Below are 24,931 nucleotides of genomic sequence, written 5' to 3'. Positions count from 1 at the left end.
ATTGATTTGGATATTTTCAGTATTTTGGCTGTCTCCCGCTATTGGCTTCTGGTGGGTAGAAGCCAGGGGTGCTGCTAAATATCTTTCAGTGCATAAGACAGCCCCATAGCAAAGAATTATTTGGCCAAACTGTCAGTAATATCAAGGAACTTCGCAAACCACTTTTGACATGTTCAGTCAGTCCACAGCTCCTTCTCCATACACCATGCAAATCTTATTTTGCATTTCAGTTGCTCTTTTACTTTTCTTGAAATAATGAAACATAATATGCTGAAAATGTTGCATATTTTTCCATCTTCGATATTAAAATAGCTGCACAAAAACTCACCAGTTTTGATAACTTTTTTAATACATGCTGATATAATAGCTGTCATAATACAATCTAACAAAGTTGTTTTGAATGAAGTTAAAGACAGCTTAGCACTACTAGAGCCATCTTATGCAAAAAACTAAACAAACTCTGGCCAACACAGTCTTAATACTGGCTACTTCATAGGTTTGTTTTAAGCATCATAAATGCCTAGCAAGGTGCCTGGGCAGAGCAAGCCGCCAATACATGGAAGCTCTCATCACTACCATCATCATCAAAGTAGTAAACTTCATTATTTCTTAGCTGTTTTGCTTAGAAAAGAGGAATAATAAAGAATATTATAATAACCCAGGGAAGCTAGGACAAAATTTTTAAAGAAATTTGGACCCCAAAATATAGCTTGAAATGAGCTCTCCCATTCCTTCCTCCATCCAAATGGTGGATTAAAGAGTGTAGGGAGGAAGTGTGAATATCAATGAGTAGTAAATAGATAGGAAGGTGCTTCTACAAAAACTGTCAGGCTATAAAACAAATATTTGGAGTACAGAGAAGATGTGTTCTTTCTTAAACTGTCTCTTAAAACTTCCTGTTTTCTTCACATTCTATTTTTCTGTTGCCACTCTGGCCTTTTTGGTCAGTTTGGGACTGAGCCTGGGGCTTCCCTGTGATGAAGGACCCTTCAAAGAGACTCTAGGTTTCACCCAATTGCTACTCATTTATTCAGTTCCAACTTATTAATATCACTATTGTTATTCTTTCACAGGCTTCCTAGAGCTTTTAAAAGTAACTAATTATTTGAATCCTGGTTTTCCCAAGTATAAGAAGGAAATATGCATCTAGAGGAGATGAACGATGCCTCATAGGATAGATAAACGAACAAGTAACACATTTTTATTCTTCCCTGCCTTTTGGCGGGCTTCTCATTTAATTTCTCTCACTGCTTGTCTAGATGACAAATGTTTTCCAACCAGCCAATTCTAGACAGGTTGAGTTTTCAGTTCCAGTTTCTCATTTAGGCTGGAATTTCCTGGGGCAGATTTTAGCTGTGCTTGAGAGGTCACACTGCGTCCCCTCTGTCAGGTTCCTTTCATTCCTTTAGTCCCTCCATCATCTGACTCAAGTGTGGGTTTCTTCTCGTGAAAGTAAAAAGTAATTCACTGAGCAAGCTAGCCTGTCCCTTGCCAGCGTCTCAGGAAAGTGATAACTATTAGAATGAACACAAGAACACTTAAAGCAACACTGGCAGAGCAAGGCCATCCACACAAACGTTTTCTTATTTGTCCAAGGTATTCACTCAAGTTCCTCAGTGAAACCAGACCTCAGTGTGTGGTTTCTGAGTGTGTGTGCCTGCAGCGGAAGGCTACTGAGTGTCTGGACAGCAGGGAGCCTGCTGGAAGCTGCGGGTACTACATGGGGTGCTGGAGTCACAGGCTTGGGGTTGGGCTTCTGAGAAGAATGGGAGCCGATGGGTGACCTCTGTGGTCTTCACTAGCAACATAAGTCGTTTACAAGGGGTATTATCTGAACTCTGCCTAGATATTTAAAACATAATGAGGACTTTTTTCCTCTAGAGTTGTATTCCATATAAAATAAGTCTATCTTATATATATCCAAGGGCTATAATTAGGTATTTCCTGCCCAAAGCATAACTGTACTGTGAGCACCCTCCACCACCAGTTTGTTGCTGGTAACTCACTTCTCAATAAAAGTGTAGAAGCGAAGCTGTAGTTCATTGACGGGGAGGGACCTCTGCTGTCCTCCTCTGAGCGGTCCAGGCGGAGGCGTGTGAACAGTCTGGTGAGGCTCCGCCTGACATTTACCTCTCATTTGGGGAATAGGAACACAGACTTTCTATTTAAACATTGATATTGGAGAGGGAATTTAAATGACATTTCCAACTCAAATGCTTCTGAAAACTTTAGTCTGACTTAATGTTTTTGACCTCGTGCCCCCCCAAAAATTATTTGCCAAGTACATGGGACTGTAGATTGTGTGTTCTGTGCACTCCCTGTCCCTGTCATAAGCGTGTGTGTGTGTGTGTGAGAGAGAGTGATAAGCGGAGGCAGCAGATGCAGTAATGCTTTACAAAATGTGGAAGTTCTGAAAACTTCCCACAGGTTTGTATGGATTGTGTGTGTGTAAAATCATGCATATACTGAAAAAGAGACACCCACTGGTGAGAATACCATGGACTGTGTGTCCATAATGGCCCCCTGAGGTTCTGATGAGGGACTGAAGTCCATCCCCGCTGTGCTCACCCGCCAGCCAGGGTAGCTGGGTCACCTTCCCCTGTAGGAAGTGGTGCCTTTCTCTAGTTGGCTGTGAGCCCTGGAGGGCACGTCCGAGGGGAGGGTTGACACTTCCTTTTTCCCACCAGCAGTGGGAGAGGCAGGCCTAGCCGTGTGGGGTCAGACATTCGGTAATACCGTACTTCCCTCTGGTTGCACGTGTGTTTTGCTGATGGCAGACACCTGGAGGACAGCTCTGTCTCTTCTCACGGCACCTTTGAAAGATCTCTCTGGGAGATTCGTGTGGCGTGAGACTGGGAGTCTGTTTTTTTTTTATCCCTGATAAGATTAGAGAACCCTTTAACTCAGGAAAGATCACTTTTTATATCTTCTCTGTGTCTGGAGCTTTCTTTGGGTACTAGGTACCTGGGATTTCACCAGAACCCTTCTGGGTCACTGGCTCAGGCTGGGATTCTCATGGCCCAGTCCCTTACCTAGTGGTGCCTCTCTGCCCTCCCAGATTAGCAACACACACACACACACACACACACACACACACACACACAGGAACATCAAAGGGGGAAAATGTTGTCATCATGTATTTCCACTGAAGGTACAAAAAGAGGAACTAAGAAATATATGTTTGTGTTGCTGTTTGGGCTGAAGAACACAAGAAACGAAAAGCATATCTAGCCTAAATCGGTTCACTTTACACCAGAAGTACAAAAACAGAGCTCCCATTATCTCCTTATATGGTTATTCTCATTTTAGATAATGGGGTACCTTTTGCTTCAAATTTTTAGTAGCTTCACACACAGACCCTCTAATGCAAAGTTAAAGACACCAGCACCTGAAGATGAGACATTTTTAGTTATTTCTTTAGCATCGGCGGGTGGTTTAGAAAGACAGTCCAAGTTTCCTCATGTCCATACATCACTAGGCCTGGCATTGTGATGCTGACATGTTCCACGATGAAGAAAATCCCCTCAGATGATTTAAAACCTGAAGGTTAAATCAGTCTCCCAAACCCTCTAAGTACTGGCCCAACCCCAAGGCCATGGCGCGGGAGCCCAACCTGTGGTCCGTGGGTTGCACGTGGCCCAGGATGGCTGTGAACACAGCCCCAACACAAAACCATAAATTTACTTAAAACATTATGAGATTTTTGTGTGTGTGATTACGTGTTGCAGTGTATTTGATGTGTGGCCCAAGACAACTCTTCTTCTTCCAGTGAGGCCCAGAGACGCCCGAGGTTGGACACCCCTGAGAGGGAGAGGCACCGAGGTCCCCCTGCTTCCAAGCTGGGAGGCCGGAGGAGTCAGTCTCACTAAGTTACAGGAAAGACAGACGCGCCAGAGACACATATTCTGAGCTGCTGATGGACTTGGACTTTGGCCAAGATGTTAAGGCATTCCCGGCACCTCTGTCATCTGGCCTGTACCTGGCCCAGTGCTCACATGTCACCTTCGTCTCCTGGCCTCAGCTCTCACTGCAGCTGAACATGTTTTGCTCCTTCTCTTAAGCTGAGTTGCACTGGGACTTCCTTTCCCGGGCGTCTGAACAGCAGCCCTCTGGTGAGGTGGTTTATAGGATCGTGTTGCAATCAGGGTTTCATTTCAGTCTCTCTAGAACTTTAAATCCTAAATAGCTCTAACATGCATACAGATCATTCGGAGACCTTGGTAAAAGTCTGTGTGTAGGGGAATAAGTCAGGGTCGGCCTTCAAAATGCCGTACCTCCACAAACTCCCAGGTGGTGTCAGGGCCATTCCTGGTCTGAGGACCACACTTAGTGTTGCAAGGACACAGAGAAGCTATCGGTTTGCGCTGCATATGAGAATCATCTGAGGAGGCCCCTCTCCTACAGGTTTGGGTTTATTGGTTTAGAGTGAGGCCATGGTATTGTTTAAAAGCAACCAGGGTAGGCAGCCAGAGTTAGCACTTGCCAGTTTAACCTGGCAAGTTTAAAACTTTTTTTTTTACCACTACATGTATAAAGGGAAAGTTAAAATCACTTACAAACCATTGAACTAATCTATGGTATGACTCTGGGAAAGTAATTTCCGTTTAGCACCTCAGATTCCCGAAGGGAATGTCAGTTACTGCTTTTTTAAGAAACATGGGGCCCTTTGGGTGAAACAGTATCTTCGCTGGGTTGTTTTCATTCTGACAAGAGTGCAAATAGTTTCATCCAGGCCATGCCTATCTCATCATCCATCTCATTTCCCTCTTTTTGAGGCAGAACTGGTTTTAAATCTTCTTAGTTTGATTTAGCCTTGTGTGGACCAAGCACCCAAAACGTGGGCAAGATTGTCTCCCAGGGAGTGAAAATTGGTTCCTCGGAGCTGAAGAAATCTCGAAGGATATCACAGTAGTTTGTGGCTCTCCAAAGCTCAAACCTACTTGACAAAATCTTATTTCTTTGTATTTAGTCTTCTATTAAGAATAAATGAACTTTAATTAAAATTTAAATGTTTCTCCTTCGGGGATGACAACTTTAAAAGATTGGGACACGCTGTTCTAGAGAGAAAACACAGTCACGCTTGCAGGTGCCTCCCGAGGTGGACACCCTGACTCTACCGGGGGGAGTTCCCTGTGGGGGGAAATTTGGGCTTAACAGTGAATTCTGAGAGCAGCCTTCAAAAGGATTTTTCTGTCTTCTCAGTAAAAAAGTGTTCTCTTGATTGAAAAATCAATTAGAGTTCCAGGAGCCTCTAGTTAGCCTTCCAATAATGAGTACCTTGCTGATGTGACATTCCAGAATGTGGTGTTGAGAGTGTGAACATCAAGGTCGGACACAACTGATGTCCCTCTGGCTTCTCTCCTTCACCCTGTGGCTGTCGGCAGGTTCCAAGCCTCGTTTGCTTCTGTACAGTGGAAGTAAAACTTAACCTGGTAGATTTGGTATTCAAAGAAAACATGCATTACATGTAAAAAAATGTAATACAGTGGCTGATACTTAATAAGTACTCAATCAGTAGTGGGAGACATAGTGGTTATTAATGCCTGACTATCTGTTTCCTTGCCTATAAATCATCTGCCTGCCTATTATTATCCTCATAGTAAAATATCTGTGGGCACAAAACAGTATCCTGAACCTCAGATCCTTTCCTTACCAGACCTGGGCAATTCCACATAACTACCTCAACACGTACCCTTTCTGAGCTACGGAACAGTAAGAAGTGGGAGGCGAGCGCTCCCCTCTCCGGGGTCCTTATGGGCCCCCAGCCTCAGCATGAGGCCTGTGTGGGACAGCTCTGTCCACAGTGCTGACAGTTGTTAGACTAAGTGGGGGAAGGAGGTATTCTAAGGGGGGAAAGTTGGACTTGGATTCCATTAGCCAGAGTGGTCTCTGATTTCTTCCTGCTATTACCAAATACAGCCAGATATACTTCAGCCAAAATAAATACAACAACAACAACAACAAGGATTAAGGTTTAAAAAAAAAACAAAAGAAACCAAGAAAGAATAATAATATAGACCAGGGAAAGAATAAGGATATATAAGAAGAGCTGTAGTCTTTTACAACCTCAAAGGCAAATCATATCTGAAAGGTTTTATTTTGTTCCTACAACTGTTATTTGTTCAGTTTGGAGAATGACAGTGTTTTGAATCTTGATCTTGGTGAATACAGTTATTACTGTTTGGAATATGAGCTCCCTAAAGCACTCTGACATGGAAAAGAAAGCCAAAATAACCTGGGCTTGTTGCAAGTCTGCTGTTGTTTCAGAGAACCACTTAAAATGCATTCAGATTTGTGTAAATGCCCAGCTGGGGTAGGTGTGATTGAAACCCTACACACAAGTTCCCAGGATGTGTTTCTTAACAAGCTGATCATTCAAACCCATCACCAAGAACCAGAGGGATGCGGGTCCTTGGTGCCATGTCTTAGAGGCTCTTTCAGGGCCACTAGCACACACCTGCATGCATCAGTCAGCATCCTAAGAGGAGGGTGTTCAGCACAGGTTCCCAACTGCTCCTGTGAACTGCACTCTCCAGCTGAAATTTCTACTGCTGCCAACTTGGCTCATTCAGGTTCCTGGCCCAGGTTGTATATAATTATTGAAATGTTACCTAAGTGTCCAAGAACAGAAATGTGCATACCCTATACCTGTACACCTAAGGGGGTTACATTCCTGCCATGATCATAGACAGATAAACAGATGAGGAGCAGGGAGCTCTGGGACCACACACATCAAATGAGAAGGTGAGTCAGGCCAGGCTTCTTAAAGGAAGTGACCTCTCAGCTGATACCTACAGAGTGAAATGTCCAGGCAAAAAGGGCAGGGTACAGATGTGCCGAGCAGAGACAGGTGTGGAAGCCGGGCTACCGGAGAGGACACAGTCACTGTGAGGAGGCAGGAGGGCTCAGCAGGGGCCAGGTCACAACTGAGTCAAGGAGCTTGGACCTGGTTGGACTTGTACAATGGATTGAAGTGTTCCCTTTGAGGGATGCAGGAGCCCACACCATTATGGAAGCGAGGGCTGCCCGAGCTGTGCAGGCCAGGTCTAGCCTCCGAGTTCACCCTGCAGGCATCACTTAGGCTGGTCTCCTCCACTTCACGCACTGCTCAAGTGCTGCCCGCGTTGTTATTGGTTATAGAACCCAATGTTATTACATTGTCATTTCTACTAAAGGAAAAGATTGGACCTCTCTTGTTCTTTCTGATGTATGATTTTCTCTGTTCAGTACAGTATTCCTTGGCATTGGTCAGACTCAAACTTCTGGGCTGACAGGACTTAGAGACTAACCCAATGCACACAAATTATTTATTATACAAGTGATCTTGTGGCCACAAAAAGTATACTCTGCCAAATTCCTGCAGCTGTGTGCCAACAACATGGTATTCTGGTAGTATTAAAAACCCAGCTCACTTTCCAAAGAACTTTCTTTGCTTGAGAAGGAGTTTGGTAAGAAGGTTGAAGGTTGTAATAGACACTAGTGAGAACAGAAAAAACGTCAGGTGTGGCCTCCATCCTGGAGGAAAGCATGACAACTGTAAGCACAGTAAAAAACATTAGAACAATGACAACACTATGATCAGTAGGCGCAAATGGTTTTTGTGCAAACTGACCACTGTGGGCAGGCGTAGAGTGAAGAGAAATTACAGTACCCAGGAGGAATTAAGAGCAGGCCCTCCGAGCAGAAAGGGAGCTGAGAGATTGGCGGAGAGTGGGGAAAGGTGTTCTAGGAGGAGGTCACGGAGAAGTGGACCCAGTCATTAGGAGCTAAACCTTTGCTAAGTAACACAGCCTGGCTGAACCTGGGGTTCGAATTGAGTCATAAGGAGGGATGTCGTTGCAGGTAGGTGGGGATAGTCAGGTCCTCCAAGCTGGGCCATCTGGTGTTCAGGGTAGAATTTAGCAGAATACATTCATTCCTGTGACGTAATCCTGATCACAGTTTCCCTGTAACTGCCCACCAGACACAACTACTTGGGCCCCTCCCTCCCTCCCTCCCTTCCTTCCTTCTTTCCCTTCCTCCTACCTTTGTCTCTTCCTTTATTTTAGGTACTTATCTTAATATTCTGCTACTGTTTTCCTTAAAATCCTGATTTTGTAGTAAGTAACGAATAGTGGTTTCACCTCCCCTATTTTGTTGTTTTGTTTAAATCTTGAATTCTTTCCTGCCATCATGCTTTGCTGTCAGAGTGAATCTTTCTGGTCATCCTGGAGGGGCTGTGCTGGGAGAACTGGGAGAACCGGTTCCATGGGCTGTTGATTAACTGGACTGGGAGGATGCTGCTGACCAAGGGTGACCAAGGACATCCTGTTCTTGATACCCTAGTAACTTCTTTGTATTAGTGCGTGACTTTCTTCAGCTGTTTTCTCATTTGCAAAACTGGGATAATGACATCTGTATACCTACCCGCAAGAATTTAGTAGGGCCTAAAAAAGATTCTTCACACATTGGAAAATGTTGAGATGTAGCAACTTAAAAGATCATGTTGAGTGGCGATTACCATCGTTTCAGATTTGGGGGCAGTGAGTTTAGAAAAGATTCAAAATGGCGATTGTCATTTACCCACTGTTTTTAAAATGAAGGATCAGAATAACATACATGAAAGGATTTCAGGAACCCCTCAGGTTTTCGGGTTTTCCTTGATGGCCCTCTCCATAGCCTACCCTCCACTGAAAACGACAATCTTCTACTTTCAGATCGCAGAGGGAATGGCGTATATCGAGAGGAAGAACTACATTCACCGGGACCTGCGAGCTGCTAACGTCCTGGTCTCTGAGTCACTCATGTGCAAAATCGCGGATTTCGGCCTTGCTCGCGTGATCGAAGATAACGAGTACACAGCAAGGGAAGGTGTGTTCCCCTGGTGATCGTTGCGTGCTTCGTTACGATTTAATTTTGTTTTTGTCTTTTTTCAACAAAGCAGTAACAATAGTCTTTTTTTAAAAAGAACTCATTTGGTACAATATTCTAAATGTGCCATAGTTGCTGTTCGTGGTTCTACTCTAGTATTTGTTCAAAAAATGACTCTCTCGATGAACTCCACATGATACTTTTACATTTACAAATGCTATCATTTGTAATTTAAGGAAGCAAAGCAAAACACAAAGAGTTTGGTAAAGTCAAGATTCTTTGTCTATATTATATGTTTAAAGCTTTTCACCCAAATAATTAAGTATACTTTTTTACTGTGTAGAGAAAATATTTGTAACAGTAATTTCATATTCTATATTCTGGCCTTTTAATTATAAAATAAAACATAGAAATTATTATACACGTAGAAGTAAATATAATGCTACAAAAATACATTCCTTTACTTTCCCACATTTCTCATATTATACATGTGAATCAAAAATGCACAGAGTGGCCCTGGCTGGGTAGCTCAGTTGGTTCCCATACACCAAGGTTCTGGTTGGATCCCCAGTCAGGGCACATATAAGAATCAAGGGATGAATGCATAAATAAGAGGAACAACAAGTCAATGTTTCTCTCTCTCTCTCCCCTAGCACCCTGTCTCCCTCCTTCTCTCTCTGAAATTAATACATAACATTTTTTTAATTGCAAAGATACATAAAATGTTAAACAAAATTAAATAAATAAAAATGCACAGAGAGGCATGAGTCTGGCTCCTGGCACGCTGCTCCAAGTTGAGTGCACCCCGTCTGCATCGTACCAGCCTTGGCTACTCCCGACTCATGCGTGACGCTTACTCTGTGAGGATTCTGAAGGTCTCCCTCACTAAAGATGAGTGAATACTTTTGCAGTGCTTTAAAGAGCCAAGCATTTTCTTGACATTCCTAAGAATTACTCAACAAGGATTATTTTCCTTTTAACTACACGTGTGTTATTTCTGGAAGGTGCCCACAGGACCTACGGAAGTGACAAACACATTGAAACATTTCTTTGACGTGTGTAGTGTTTCTTGCCTTCATCATACTTAAGGTGGTTCTCCTCCTGCCTCAATCCTATGTTCTCTCAGATGGGTTATTAAACCTATCCTTGACCTTTCATTGCCCTCAATAGAAAGGTAGGTGCAGGAGAACAGTATGAGGAAAAGCAGCTTAAAAAATAATAGCAAAAACAGAGTGAGCAGTTTGCAGCATGGCAGGCGCTATTCCAAGTGCTTTTCATACATTATCTCATTTATCTTTAACCCTGTGCAGTGATGGTAATGATGATGATTCCTACCTCGCTGGTGAGGAAACAGAGAGGTTCCGCAGCTTCTGAGGTCCCACAGTAAAGTTGTAGAATCAGGATTCAAACCCAGGAGCTCTCGCTTCAGAGTACATGAGCTAGAATGTATTTCACTGGTTTTGTTGAATTTGACAAGCCTAGAGTATCACAAAAATAACTGTTCTCATGAACGAGACAGGCAGCTTAGTGCAGAGAACTCAGGTTCTAGAAGTAAACAGTAATGCAATGAACCTTCCATTGGCATTTACACTGTGCCAAGCACACAGGTAAAACCACTTAACCTTGACAGCAACTTGGGGAGGTTCCGTTCTTTCCTCATTTTAGAGATGGAGGTGCCAAGAAGGCACAGAAACAATAAGTGATTTGCCAGGGGTCATATCCATGGGGAATCAGCAGAGCCTGAGTCAAACTCTACCTACAGCCCTCCCGCCCTCCTCCGCTGCTGCCCAGAGGGCATTGGGTTTCATGCTGGAATGTGCTACAGTGAGAGCACCGCACACAATAGCTGCTCTGTGAAGCTTTCTTCTGTCCTTTTTGTTCTTATTCTGATTTCTGATTTTGGCTGACACCGCAAAAAATTCTGAAGCAGAGACATAATAAAGGCAAATCTGGTTAAAAATTTTTAAGTTGTGGGTGGAAACCCCTAGCCTTTCCAGGGTGTAGGAGCAACAGCCTGTGCCTGAGGCCCTACTTCCCTCAAGGGGACCCTGCAGTTCCTCGGGCCGGGTTTGCTTCCCCAGTGACCCAAAGGCTAGGTGTCCCTTCGCCTCCTCAGCTCCTAAGGAGAAACCGAGTTTCATCACTGCCTCACTGTAGGCAGAGCATCATCCTACCCAATTCCTAAAGTGGAGTAATGTCTGGTTGGCTCCTTCGGATGAAAGTAGGAACGTTCAAGTGTGCGGTACCGTCTGACATTTCTTTTGGTGGGGGCTTATCAAGATACTGATATTCCACATAAACACTTTAGTATTCCATGTGAACACTAAAGATAAATACAGGGTGGGGCAAAGGTAGGTTTCCAGTCTGTATGGAAAATAATACAAGAATTAAGAAATACTAATACAAGAATTAAGAAATACTAATACAAGAATAACTGTGTTTTGCATCCTCACAACTGGAAACTTGTACATCAGGGGTGTCAAACTCATGTTCACTGGGGGGCCACATCAGCCTTGCGGTTGCCTTCAAAGGGCCGAATGTGATTTTAGAACCGTGTAAATGGAACTGCTCCTTAACTGGTAAGCAAGAGCTTGGTGCTGCCTCTGGGTAGAAACAAGGTGCCAGGTGGGATAAAACGAGGTGCAGGGCCAGATTCGGCCTGAGGGCCCTGTGTTCGCCGCCTGTGCCCTGCATGCTTAGGCGATGGTGTCGAGGGACAAATGGACAAGCTAAGAAAAAATGCCTTATAGCCCGTGTCATGTACATTTACATTTAAGGTGGGCTGGTTAGGGTATCCCTGGGACAGGACACAAGAAACTTGACTCCTTAACAGGGAAGTGCCCAAAAGGGAAACAGGAGGCAGGCAGACATTTGAAGTATAACATTTCGTATCATCTCTGCTTTGTACCGTGTGTTACCTATTCAAAACAAATAATCATAATTTTCTCAGCAGAGGATCACAGGGCCATGATATGTTTGTGTCGACTCAGAAGCTCAAGTAAGATTCCTTTGTCTTCTCTGCTAGGTGCTAAATTCCCCATCAAGTGGACAGCTCCGGAAGCAATCAATTTTGGATGTTTCACTATTAAGTCTGATGTGTGGTCCTTCGGAATTCTCCTATATGAAATCGTCACCTATGGGAAAATTCCCTATCCAGGTACCCTTTACTTTCTACCTATTTCCATTCAAGTGGTGCATGTGAGAAAAAAGCCAAAGGCATGAGGCATTAAAAAAAACAGTAATAAGGTCATTTCTAAAAGCTAAGAAAAACCCTTTTGTGCTAGAATTTGAATTTGACTGTCTTTAGTGGAAAGGGTTGTACCATATTCTTAGCCATTTCTCTGCCCTCTCATTTGATCGAGAGCATATTCTTTTTCTTCACTAATTCCTTCCACCACTTACTTCATGCCTAGACTGTGCCTGGCACCATCATGGGTGTGTGAATATGAGGATGGAGTAGAGGATTAGACACAGGTGTTCCTGCTAAGCCATGCACCTCATGGAGAGCACAGACGTAGAAATGGGGATTTACATTGCTTTTTGGTTCATTCTGAAACAGAGTTTGTATAAAGTATTTTGGAGTCCCTGCCTCTTCGAGAAGAAACCACCTCTTTATCTGTGAAAAGTCCCTTAGAGCTTTGACTGGATGTGAGGACAGCACTCAGTGTTTCCAGAATCCTGACACCTGAGGCCCTGGAGCCAGATTCCGGCAGTCTTTCCTGGCCCAGGATCTGGGGTGGAAAGTGCGAGAGAGGGATTTCTCCCAAACCCTTCACGTTCTTTTAATGTTTGGCTTTTAACACAGTTGATTGATAAGGTGAACTTAAACTAAATTCTTAATGTTTAAGTCATTCCCTCATTGGAAAAAATATATATAAAACGGAGGGTGCCAGGCACTCTCAGCGTGCCTGGATGCAGCAGTCACAGCTAGTATTCTGCTCTTCAGCACTAGTATTCTGGTAGGCAGAGACTGCTGATAATCAAATAGACGGTCTCTGGATGAAGTGCTCTGTAGAGAGTGTGTGAAATGGTCCAGGGATGAGCAGGGCGGCAGGGCGAGGGCTGCTGGTTTTACACAGCGGTCCTCAGGGAGTCTGGGACCTGACGTGCCTCAGGGAGCAGTGGGGCTGTCCAGGGCTGAGTGTCCCGCAGGGGAAACAGCCAGGGCATGGGATCCCCAACAGGAGCAGGAGCCACGATGTTTGGGCCTCAGAGGCTGAATGAATCGATGAATTAATGACGGTCCAAGAACATTTAATTGTCTGCATGCTATGGATAGAAAGTTGGAGGTGAGAGCGGTAGAGGGGGCCATGGAGTTGGGGGTCGGGTGGCCTCAGAGGGCCACGGGAGAGCTTCACATTTTATTTCACGTGAGACAGAAGCCACGGGAGTCTTTGGATGAAGCAGTGATGCAGCCTCCCTGCTTTTGATCACCCTCCCTGTTGTGCAGGGATGAGCCGCAGAAATCGGGAGTGGGCCCCAGCTGGGAGGTAGGCGGTGTCTGCACAGTGGAGCTGACTGTCCCTTGAGATCTCCTCTGTGCCAACATGTTGTGTTCTGACTGCCACTCTGCCCCAGACACTGAAATGAATGAACAACACCTAATTTAAAGTAGGGAAATATTTCTTGATCAACCCTGATGTCTGACATTATATCTCTATATCAATAATTTCTATTTATATGTATCTGTGGAGAAAGATTATATGTCCAGATCATATATATAATCTGATACTTGACCAAATGACATATCAACTCATAAAATGATATTGTATGACATGCTCCACGGTGACGTGCAGACGGGGCCCAGAGGCTTGGAGGTGACTCTTGCCCAGGACTGTGTCACTAGCTCCTCATAGAGCAGCCTCTAACCCCAGGCCTGTGTGCCTCCCAAGACCTCACATTCTTGCCTACTGTGCTCCAATGCCCAGATTTGAAAATATTTGTGGTGAAAAAAATCATAAAAATTATAAAAGAATCAGTAGAAAAATAGTGAGTCTCTCTCTCTCTCTCTCTCACACACACACACACACACACACACACACAGACAAATACAGCACGACCAACCAGACAGTACCGACTGGTCTCTTCCCCAGTTAGCTCCTACCTTGTAAGGACTGGAATGTGATGCCTCTGGAGTTCTGAGCCGAAGACATTGCCAATCACACTGTTTGTTTGTTAGCAGAGGTTCTACCATCAGGAAATGTGAACAGATCAAACTATACAATTAATTTAAATCTCAGAGGATTCAACTCACAGATAGCAAAAATATCGGTAAACATTGCCAGAACGTGCCATTTCCATCACTGTTAAAAAAAAACTGCTTGAGAATATTTTCTTTACCCGGAAAAGTGCTGGATATATTATCTGTTTAAAAATGGTTTCAAAGATATGTCTGAGTTTGAAAAATAAAAAGGGGCCAAAATAAAGTAGGGGAGAAAAAGAAGTAAGAAAGCCACATATAAACATATTTTTAGAGGAAAGCAAATACTAAAAAGGATGTGATACATCAAAATGTTACTGTCTTTGGGGGATGAGATAATAGGTTATATTAATTTTCTTCATAAATGTTTGAAGTTTCCAATATTTTACAATTATGTTTTTGTTAAATATTTTAATACTTGTCTAAGTAATATATGCACATGAAAAATCAGATAGTGCAAAACACTTCTGGCCTTAAGCTTGCAGATGCTCCTCATAAGCACCTACCGATATTTGCTATTCGTAGTTCTAAATATTGCAGTATTATTTCTTAAAGTACAATTTTCCCCTAATTTTACTCATTATTAAATACAAATATAGTCACATGGTTCTGAGTTCAAAAGATACAAAGAGGCTTATGGTGAAAGGTGTGCCTTTTATTGCTATTCCCCAGCCATAATAGAACAGCATTTGGGGAATATGGGAGAGAATAAATGATACAATTCTGTCAATAAAGTCACTGATCAAACTTCTAGTAGTCAGATACTAAATGTGTAGGAGTGAGTATAGTGTAAGTGTGTCATTTCCTATTTGCATCCTATTCATTGAGATAGATGGTTCTAGCGGGCATAGCTAACACCATGAATTTCTGTGCACATTGGAATATAGTCCAGAAAAAAAGACTTTTCTGTAACATATTTTTTAGAAAAAGGCTGTATACCAAGGGGACAGCAGCATAAAATGGAGTAAAAATAGCCTCTTCAACAAATGTTATTGAGAGACCTAGACAGCTACATGCAAAAAAATGAACTTGATTACCAACTTATACCATACACAAAAATGAATTCAAAGTGGATAAAATACTTAATAAAAGTTGTGACACCATAAAAGTCCTAGAGGAGAACATAGGCAGAAAAATCTCAGATATTCCACGCAGCAATATTTTCACCAGTATGTCCCCTAGAGCAAGGGACATAAAGGAAAGAACAAACAAATGGGATCTCATCAAAATAAAAAGCTTCTGCACAGCTAAAGAAAACAACATTAAAATGAAAAAAGAACCAACCATGTGGGAGAACATATTTGCCAATGATACCTCAGACAAGAGTTTGATCTCCAAAATATGTAAAGAACTCACATGACTCTACTCCAGGAAGATAAAAAAACCCAATTAAAAAATGGGCAAAAGACCTGAACAGACACTTCTGGAAGAAGGACATACAGAGGGCCCAGAGACATATGAAAATATGCTCAGCATCACTAGCCATCAGAGATGCAAATTAAAACCACAATTAGATACCACCTCACACCACCGAGGATGGCCATCATAAACAAATCAACAAACAACAAGTGTTGGAGAGGTTGTTTAGAAAAGGGAACCCTAGTGCACTGTTTGTGGGAATGCAGACTGGTGCGGCCACTGTGGAAAACAGAATGGAATTTCCTCAGAAAACTAAAAATGAAATTGCCTTTTGACCTGGCAATTCCACTGTGGGGATTATATCCTGAGAACCCTGAAACACCAATTTAAAAGAACCTGTGCACCTCAATGTTCATAGCAGCACAATGTACAATAGCCAAGTGCTGGAAGCAACCTAAGTGCCCATCAGTAAATGAATGGATCCAAAAACTGTGGTACATTTACACAATGGAATTCTATGCAGCAAAGAGAAAGAAGGAGCTCCTATCCTTTATGACAGCATGGATGGAACTTGGGAGCGTAATGCTAAGTGAAGTAATCCAGGTGATAAAAGAAGAATACCATATGATCTCACCTTTAAGTGGAACCTAATCAACAAAACAAATAAGCAAGCAAAATATAACCAAAGACAATGAAACTAAGAACATTCTGACAGTAATCAGAAGGGAGGTGGGAGGGGATAATGGGGGGAAAGGGTTTTCAGGAACAACTATAAAGGACTCATGGACAAAACCATCAGGGGAGGTGGGGATGGCTGGGGGGGGGAGTTGGGGGGGGAAGAGGTGGGGTTGGCTGAGGGGGAGATTGGTGGGGGGAAAAGGGTTTTTAGGAACAACTATAAAGGACTCACGGACAAAACCATCAGGGAGGTAGGGATGGCTGGGGGGGATTGGTGGGGGTAAGTTTGAACAACAATAAAAGAATTAAATTAAAAAAAGGAAAGCTTCAATTTCTCACATAAATTGAGAGTTTTCAATTAAAAAAACATTTTGTACCTATTAATTATATTTTGAGCAAATCTCAAAAATCCTTTGTGTCCAATTACTATCGGTCCATTTCAAAAAAAGTTTGTGTTTTAAAGGTTTTAGCTCCCATAAACTCAAAAGCTACAAGGAATTGTTTTCTTCAATCATTTTCTTGCTCTCCTTGGTGAGTGAGCACTGAATGAATGAGCAAAGGTCGTTTATCGTAGTTGCTGCTGTACACGATTTTGGAGTTTATCCTTATGAAAATTTGAGGTGTTGATGTTATTATTCTGCTTCTAATTCCTACTTAGAAAATAGAATACATTCCCAAATAGGAATTTTTCTTGAGAGGCTCATGACCTAAATAAAATTAAGTAGCTAAGTAAGTACAATTATTAAATCTGCTTATGTTATGAGTGCTATAACTCAAAACCTTTTGATCTAGAACTAAACAAATCCTTCCCCTGAATCCACCTCCCGAAGTGGTTGGTGGCCTCTGACTCCATCCTCTGTCTGGGATCTCATTTCTGCCGTGGAAGAACCCAGGATGTCTCGCTATCCCTGAAACTTCTGTACTTCGGTGTGGTGCTTTGTCATTTTTGTGTTATGCTGGGTCCTTGTTTTGTCCTTTCTATTTGGAAACTTACAGCCATAAATTCTGGGAATTTACATAAATTGCATCCTCCTTTTCAGTTTTTATTCTATTTCTGAATGACTTGCTAGTAAGATGGTAGACCTCCTGGAGTGATTCTTTGAGTCTCATGTCTGCTCTTTCTGTCTCTGTCATTCTGTCCTTCTCTACCTTCTTCCCTTCCTTTGGTGAGATAACTCATGAGAACAAGGGTCTCTGGACCACCGGGCTTACTTGACAGCACCCTCACAGGCTTCAGGACTGTTCTCTGGGACTACTGAGCTCCTTCAGAAGAGAATCTTCCAGGCCCTGCCTGCGGAGTACGAGCCAGGATGTCCACATCCTGGAGCCTTACTGGGGAAGGGGCAGTTGTGTCTTTCTCTCTTTTTTTTGTATTTATTTATTATAGTAAAATATACATAAAATAAAATTTGCCATCAAATTTTTAAGTGTACAGCTCAGTGGCATTAAATTAAGTCCATTCACAATGTTGTGCAGCCATTACCATCATTTCCAGGACTATTTCATCTTCCCAAACTGAGACTATACCCGTTAAACCAGGGGTGTCAAACTCATTTTCACTGGGCGCCACATCAGCCTTGCAGTTGCCTTCCGAGGGCCAAATACAATTTCAACTCCTTAACAGTTAAGGAGTAGTTACATGTATACAATCCTAAAATTATTTCAGTCCTTTGAAGGTAACAGCAAGGCTGATGTGGTCAGCAGTGAAAATGAGTTTGACATCTGTGCGTTAACACTAACTCCATTTCCTCAACTCCTTAGTCCCTGGCAACCTGTATTTTACTTTCCATCTCCATGAATTTGACTACTTTAGTTATCTCCTTTTTAGTGGAACCGAACTCTGCTTGTCCTCCTGTGTCTGACTGACTTCACTCAGCACAATGTCCTTCAGGGTCATCCAAGTTGTGAGGTGTGAAATACGTCTCGCTTCTTCACGGTCAGCATTTCTCCTCACTCTGGGTCTTCCATCCCACCCTTTACCCCCACCTCCATGGGGCTTGGCGTGCCTTCAGTTTATCCAGTGTTACCCTGGCACACCTGCCAGGAGGGCTGCATAGGTACCGTCCTGTCTGCAGCCACGCACCTCACCTCTGCGTGTGTGGTGATTATGTGGAGCTTCCCAGGAGCAGTCGGTGTGAGGACACATCTTGCCCACCTGTTTTTTGCAGGTGCTGTAGTTTCACTTTCCTCCTCTTGGCTCAGACTACTTCTGCCTCTGGTCGACAGGTGTCTCCCAGCTTCATCAAGGACAGACTTAAAGTTTCTGTTTCTTGTTCTGCTTTTGGAAGGAATGAATTAAGGAGGAAAAACAAGAAGGTGGGGCAAAAGTTTTTACTTCACTATCTTCAAAGCAAAGCTATAATATTTACATTTGAATTTTCTAAAAAAAAACTGAGAGGGGATCTTTGTGGTTGGGGTTTTGTGTTGCTTTGCTTTTATAAAGAGAAAGGAGATTTGAAAATGATGAAGTTTTACGAAGCATCCTATCTTTCCTGATTGTTTCTTACCAGCTGTATGCAACATCGCAACGTCCTTGGTGAATCGGGGCCAGGAGACTCACCCTGCTACAAATGGTTACCCCAGTCACAGCATGCTCGGAAAAAACTGATTTGCCCTTTTGGAAGTATCATTGGGTAGGAGACTGTGGTCCCATGGGAGCTGCTAATTCCGTCCTCTCACACTCATTGAGGGCCCTTTTGTCTTTAAGACTGTCGTAGTTCCCGGAGCTGCGGGATTCATCTCCTGTCACAAGCACCCTGTTCCTTTCGAACCTCTGCTGTGCCTCATTTTCCTCCTTCCTGTGTTCCTTCACCAACCTTTAGTCTTTGCTAACTCCTACCCACTCCAGATGTTACTTCCCACTCCTGCTCACCCACCTCCCTGTCCTGGGAGCGCCCTCCCTACTGGGCTGTGTATCACTTGAGGACAAGTCTCCGTCATCATCATTCTTGTATCTCGCAGAGCTTAGTGCTAATACCCACAGTTAGTACTCAGTAAATGCTTGTTGAAAGAATGAAGGATGGACTATGAAAGTGCTTGCATTTTAAGATCAGCAGCCAGTGGGTGTTTGCTGGTTTTGACCTAATAACAGACAGATTACCAAGTGTCAGCTTTAATCTTAGACTTTAATCTAAGACTTATTTAATAGCCTTATTTTATTTATTGGTTTATTTTTACATTAAAAGATAGACTCCAGATTTTCTTCCTTTTGTTCTTCTTACCAAATTAAATTCCCCAGGCAGAATGGAACCTGCCGGCCTTTTTCTGCATTGAGAGAGTTCTTCGCCATTAGGAGGAGCACATATGAGAATGAGGAAGAAATGTCTGCACTGGGGTTAAGGGGCCCTAGAAAGGTTTATCTTCTGTGGGCACATTCTGACCTTTTATGCCATTGGAGGTTCTCCAGGCAGGAAGTGAAAGATATTCTTAACCAAGTTCACGGGTCCAGCTGCTGTTTCTATCATCCTGCATGTTAGTCCCCCCACCAGGATCCCAGACCCACACCCAACCCCCATGCAGAAGTAAACACAGACATTTCTTCTGAAAGTTATTTAAATAAATTTGGCTGGTTTCAAGAGTCAAGGCAATGGCAAAGCCACAAACTTTATGGAGACCCCAACCCCAAATAAGGAAAGATGCAAATGAGCCCCATGGCTCCACGCAATGAGAATCAAATGGTCTTCTAGTTAGAACATTCGAGTTATACAAATATTTGAAGATGGTATTTCAGAAGTTGACATGAGAAAAAGTAATTCACCATCTAAACGACTTTCAAGAGATCTACTACCCTTTGCGACAGCATGGATGGAACTGGAAAGCATTATGCTGAGTGAAATAAGCCAGGGGTTGAAAGACAAATACCATATGATCTCACCTTTAACAGGAAGCTAAACAACAAAACAGACAAACAAGCAAAATAAAAACAAATACACTGAAATAGAGAACAGGGGACAGCAACCGGAGGGGAGAGGGGAGGGAATTTAAGGGGGAAAAATGGGAGGGATTTAGAGGAACAAGTATAAAGAACACAGGGACAATAACTAAGGGGGGTGGAAATGGGAGGGGGGTGGGGTGCATGGGGGAGGGGTGGGCTGGAATGGGAGAAATAAACAGAAAACTGTACTTGAAAAATAACTAAATAAAAATTTTAAAAAATTTCAACTCTTCCCTTGGGGGAAAAAAAGAGAGATCTTAACAATTGGAAAGTTTGCTCGGATCTTTCCATTTTAAAACCAAGGACACTTCCACGCAGAAACAATATGTCTTCTTTCGGAGGTTTAAATCCAGGCGGGGACTTCCAGTCACTGTGTCCTCAGAAGAAGGAAGGTTAGTTAAGCAGAGTCCAGAGACCACTGATCATAACCCATGTTAAGAAATATACAGAAACCTACTCCATATATAGAACAAAATTTTCATAAACCACGTTAACTTTTACATGTATAGTGCCTTCTGATTTTGTATTGTTAATTTTTTAAAAAAATACTGGTAGTTCTCTAAAAAATGAATTTGTTGATCCTAAATGAGTTGTGACCCATAAATTGAAAAACACTGCTTAGAGAGTAAATTCAAAAGAAGATTCTTTTCCAAAGCTGGTGAAAGTCATGTTTCCTAAGCTTTTAGCTATCGTTCAGAGTCTTTCTAGTGACCACTAGTGCTAAAATCTATGGCTATGGAAAGAAGAGATAGCTATGGAAAGGAAATTGTTTTTGATGGAGTTCTACATATGCCAGATAGTGTACATAGTCTTTTAAAAAAATTTTTGTATTTATTGGTTTGAGAGAGAGAGAGAAGCATTGATTTGTCGTTCCACTTATTTATGTATTTATTTGTTGACTCTTGTATGTGCCCTGACTGGGGATAGAACCTGTAACCTTGGCATATTGGGGCAATGCTCTAACCAACTGAGCTACCTTGCCAGGGCAGACAGTGTACATATTTTGCATGAAAATATTCTGGATGGAATACAGCTCCTCTCTGGAGAGGTTCCTGTCTCTGCAGAATAAGGTATGCACCAAATGGGCAAAATATACAGATACGAGTAGGTGCTGCTAAAACCGCTGCATTCGCTCATTTCTCTGCCCCATTTTAACAACGAAGGAAAATGTTATTAAAATGATCTTTTTTTCCTAAAGCTGTTTCAGTAACAAAGTTTGGAAGTTCAGCATCTGAACTACTGTGAGACATTTGACCATATTAAAGTCATCCTTCAGGGTCAGTCCTCTCACGGGGCTCTGTAGGAAAGTACCTCTTTCCCTCACCGGGTATCGAGGATACACACATTCCAGAGTCAGTGTGAGCTTGGACTCTCACCTGTGCTGAGGACAGACGATTTAATACCTGGAACATAATCAGTTGGCTTAGTTGACTTAAGGATCCCGACTTCTTTAAGTAAATTTACAACGAAGAGCTGATTTTTAAAAATATTAGTACAAGATCATGTATGTGCATATGATTTTGATGATGTATGACAGATGGAAGATGAAAAATTACTACCAAAGAAATTGAGATTGAGGGTTGAGGCTGCGCTTCAGTAGTCCATTCACAAGGTCAGTCACATCCAACATCCTTTTGTCATGAAAGAACTTGCTTTGTCTTCTGCTTACCACATTTGCCTGTTTCCCTTTGGCAAACTAAATGCTGTCTTGATCCCTTTTGTACTAAAATTTGTATTATTTGGTTGCTTATAGAAATGTTCTCAGCCTTCGTATCAGTTTCTTAGGGTGTCCATAACAAAATGCCACGGTCTGAGTGGCTCAAATGACAGAAATTATTTGCTCACAGGTTTGGAGGCCAGAGGTCTGGGATCAAGGTGTTGGCAGGGCTGGTTTCCCCTGAGGCTTCTCCTTGGCTCGGAGATGGGCATCTCACTGCGTCCTCACATGGCCTTTTCTCTGTGCACACAAGTCCTGGGTCACTCTGTGTCCTGCTCTCTTCTTGTAAGAACACCATTCGGGTTGTGTTGGGCCCACCCTAAAGACCTCATTTTCATTTGATGACTTGTTTAAAGGCCTTATCTCTAAATACAGCCACACTCTGAGGTACTGGGGGCTCAATATATGAATTCGCCGGGGCATGATTTAGCTCATAGCAGCCTCTAGAGCAGGGGCGTCAAACTCATTTTCACTGGGGGCCACATCAGCCTTGCGGTTGCCTCCAGAGTGCCAAAACGAATTTCAACTCCTTAACAGTTAAGGAGTAGTTACATTTATACACTCCTAAAATTATTTCAGCCTTCATCCTTCATCCTTCACCCATTATTTAGTAATGGATGCAGGATGTGGGTAGCAAGATCAGTGCAATTGTTACCCCTCAGTCAGGTTGCTAAGTATGGCATTTTTTTCTTTCTTGCTTTAGGGAGAACTAATGCCGACGTGATGACCGCGCTGTCTCAGGGCTATAGGATGCCTCGCATGGAGACCTGCCCAGAGGAGCTCTATGAAATCATGAAGATGTGCTGGAAAGAAAAGGCAGAAGAGAGGCCGACGTTTGATTACCTGCAGAGCGTCCTGGATGATTTCTACACTGCCACAGAAGGCCAGTATCAGCAGCAGCCTTAGATCGCAGCAAGACCCGCAAACTTCACAGGGACAGCTGCCTCGTTAAAGAAGAAACAATCACAACTACTGGTTGTACTAGTTTTCATGTGTTAAGATCATCTACCGTCCCTGCTTCCTGCAATGAGGCTAAATTACTCAGGAAGAAACACTCTACGTGGAAGAGTATCTTCTCACCAGAGGATGCCCTCAGTCCCCTCGGGGTTTGCCCCTCGGCCTTCTTCCAGTTGGCCGTCTTGCTTGGCCAACATCTGAATACAGCCTTCTGAGGAAAAAACACACCCACTCTGGCCTCTTGTTTACAATTGGATGTGTGACTCAAAGGTTCAGAGGCCATTTCAATAAATCTCCAACAGTAGACCTAAATGCATTTATAAAAGTAAAATAACCAGCTACTTATCATGGCCCTTCTTCGTATTTTCTCTATGCTTTGGCTTATTTGTTTGAAAATTACTAATCTAACCTGTTAGATTTTGCAGGTGAAGTCAAAAGCTTGAAAATGTCTCTCCCAGATTTCAGTGATTGTCCGTCCACCTGAAATCTGTTAAACGTTTCCATCCGTGGAGAGTGGCCAGTACCCCCAGGGAGGAAGTGGCTTCGCTCTTCTGGTCTCTTTTCTATAGACGTGCCATTTGTGAGCCATGCAGAGCTGCCGTGTTGAGTGACATGGACCTCACTGACTGCCGGGCCTTGCCCAGACCTCCCAAGGGAGAAGAGCCTCAGAACCTGCTCTGCCTTTAGAATGACTACTAGTAAACGGTCTGGCTTTTCAGCTCCACAATGTCCTATATACTGACTTTCGTTGACAATGTAGCTGGAAGAAGAATAAGATTCTAATCTCTGTAGAACTTTATAAAACATAAAAATTTTCCTTATTGCTTCAAATGATTTGAACATTATTTTAATCATCAAATATTAATTTTAGTTGTACTACTCAAAAATGCCATGTTTGGGTCCTCTTTTGTGATTCAGCAATCTTTTCTAAATGGTCTAAGTGTGTGAGTCTATTTATACAGGATGAAAAGGAAAATAAGCAACTGAGGAGGCTCCGATGAACCACTGTAGCAAGAGATACATGCAATTTTGTTTACTAAATGTTTCTTACCACTGTAAGGTCTGAATGGAAAAATGCTTTAGCACATGTTTCACTTATGCTGTCATGTACATACCTAATATTTCTATTTTTTGATTTTATTTTAATACACCTAGCCCAATAACATGTCCAACTTTTTACTTGTGTTTAACATTTCAACTATTATCAACACAAAAATGCCAGTTGGCGGGGCGGGTCGGGAGGGGAATGAAAGGTGATTCCATGTGGTTACATGGTTTACAGGACTTGTACAAGGTCCGCCTCCATCCTTTGAGCATTTCCAGACTGGAGAACTGAGTCAATGGCCTAGACACCTGAACACCCCTTTATGGGGCCAAATGGGATTTGTTTTCAAGCAGGCTGAGCAGGCACACTGCAAACCCAGTATGTGCTGGGTAGGCATTGGGTGCCTAGGGCAGGGATAAAATATTCTACTCTTCCCTAAATCTTGTCTTTTTTCCTGTGTGGTCTTGCACTGTCCCTTCTGAAATATTCTAAAAGTCTCGATTCACGAGTGCCATGCTCGCAAAGATAGATTATTATCACATGACGTCTTCATAGCTAGTCACTGGATTGGCAGTGGTCAGTTTTCTGTGTGCTTGCACTTGTTCACGTTTTCTTTCCGATTCATACATATGACACAACATATTATGTGCAGAGAAGGTATAAAGAATTCCTGAAACAAAAAGAAGTATCTAGAAAATCACTAAATATATCTTCATTTGGTTTCTCTTTTCTCGAGTCTATTTCCTTTTGCCATTTTCCATTCAACTTTCTTTCCCAGTCAAGCATGTGGTCTCCAGCGGCCGGAGCCACGTAGCATTCAGTGGACAGCACCCACAGTCCCCTCCTTTCGCAGCAGGATTCCACCCTCCTCCTGGCTGATGGGCAAAATGCGGGGCTGAGTAGTTTTTGTATAATCTCAGGATCTCTCCAGTGGTATGCAGCGTGGTTCACATCATCACGACTCGGACCACTGCTGAGAACCGAGAGAATGCCAGCTCCCCAAGATCCTGACAGTGCTGCTCTGCAGGGACAGACATATGTTCCTATCTATGAAAAGCTTCCCCACTGACTATAATGTGTTCGCAGGCTTGATAGCCACTCTTCTGCTTTGATTCCTTTCGCAGTTATCTTCTCAAAAGAAGACCAGCCTCCTCTTTCCTAGGTGGGTTGGTTTTCCAAGGGAGGAATAGA

General features: G+C 42.9%; 1 protein-coding gene across 3 annotated transcripts in view; it reads left to right on the top strand.

Annotated features, from left to right (window-relative positions):
* The window catches only part of LYN (LYN proto-oncogene, Src family tyrosine kinase), a 128,314-nt gene extending 104,447 nt beyond the window's left edge, over window positions 1-23,867 (top strand). For all 3 annotated transcript variants that reach the window (XM_037148288.2, XM_037148271.2, XM_037148279.2), the window contains exons 11-13: window positions 8,697-8,850; window positions 11,876-12,007; window positions 22,442-23,867. In XM_037148288.2, the coding sequence (XP_037004183.1) occupies window positions 8,697-8,850; window positions 11,876-12,007; window positions 22,442-22,644 (489 nt within the window). In that variant the 3' untranslated portion in view covers window positions 22,645-23,867. The remainder of the gene's footprint in view (window positions 1-8,696; window positions 8,851-11,875; window positions 12,008-22,441) is intronic.
* The last annotated feature ends 1,064 nt before the right edge of the window (window positions 23,868-24,931 follow it).

Source organism: Artibeus jamaicensis, unplaced genomic scaffold, assembly GCF_021234435.1.
Source record: "Artibeus jamaicensis isolate MK-2021 breed Jamaican fruit bat unplaced genomic scaffold, CSHL_Jam_final scaffold_916, whole genome shotgun sequence".
NCBI lineage: Eukaryota > Metazoa > Chordata > Mammalia > Chiroptera > Phyllostomidae > Artibeus > Artibeus jamaicensis.
The sequence above is the reverse complement of the archived record's forward strand: the minus strand, read 5'-3'. Positions and strand labels throughout refer to the sequence as shown.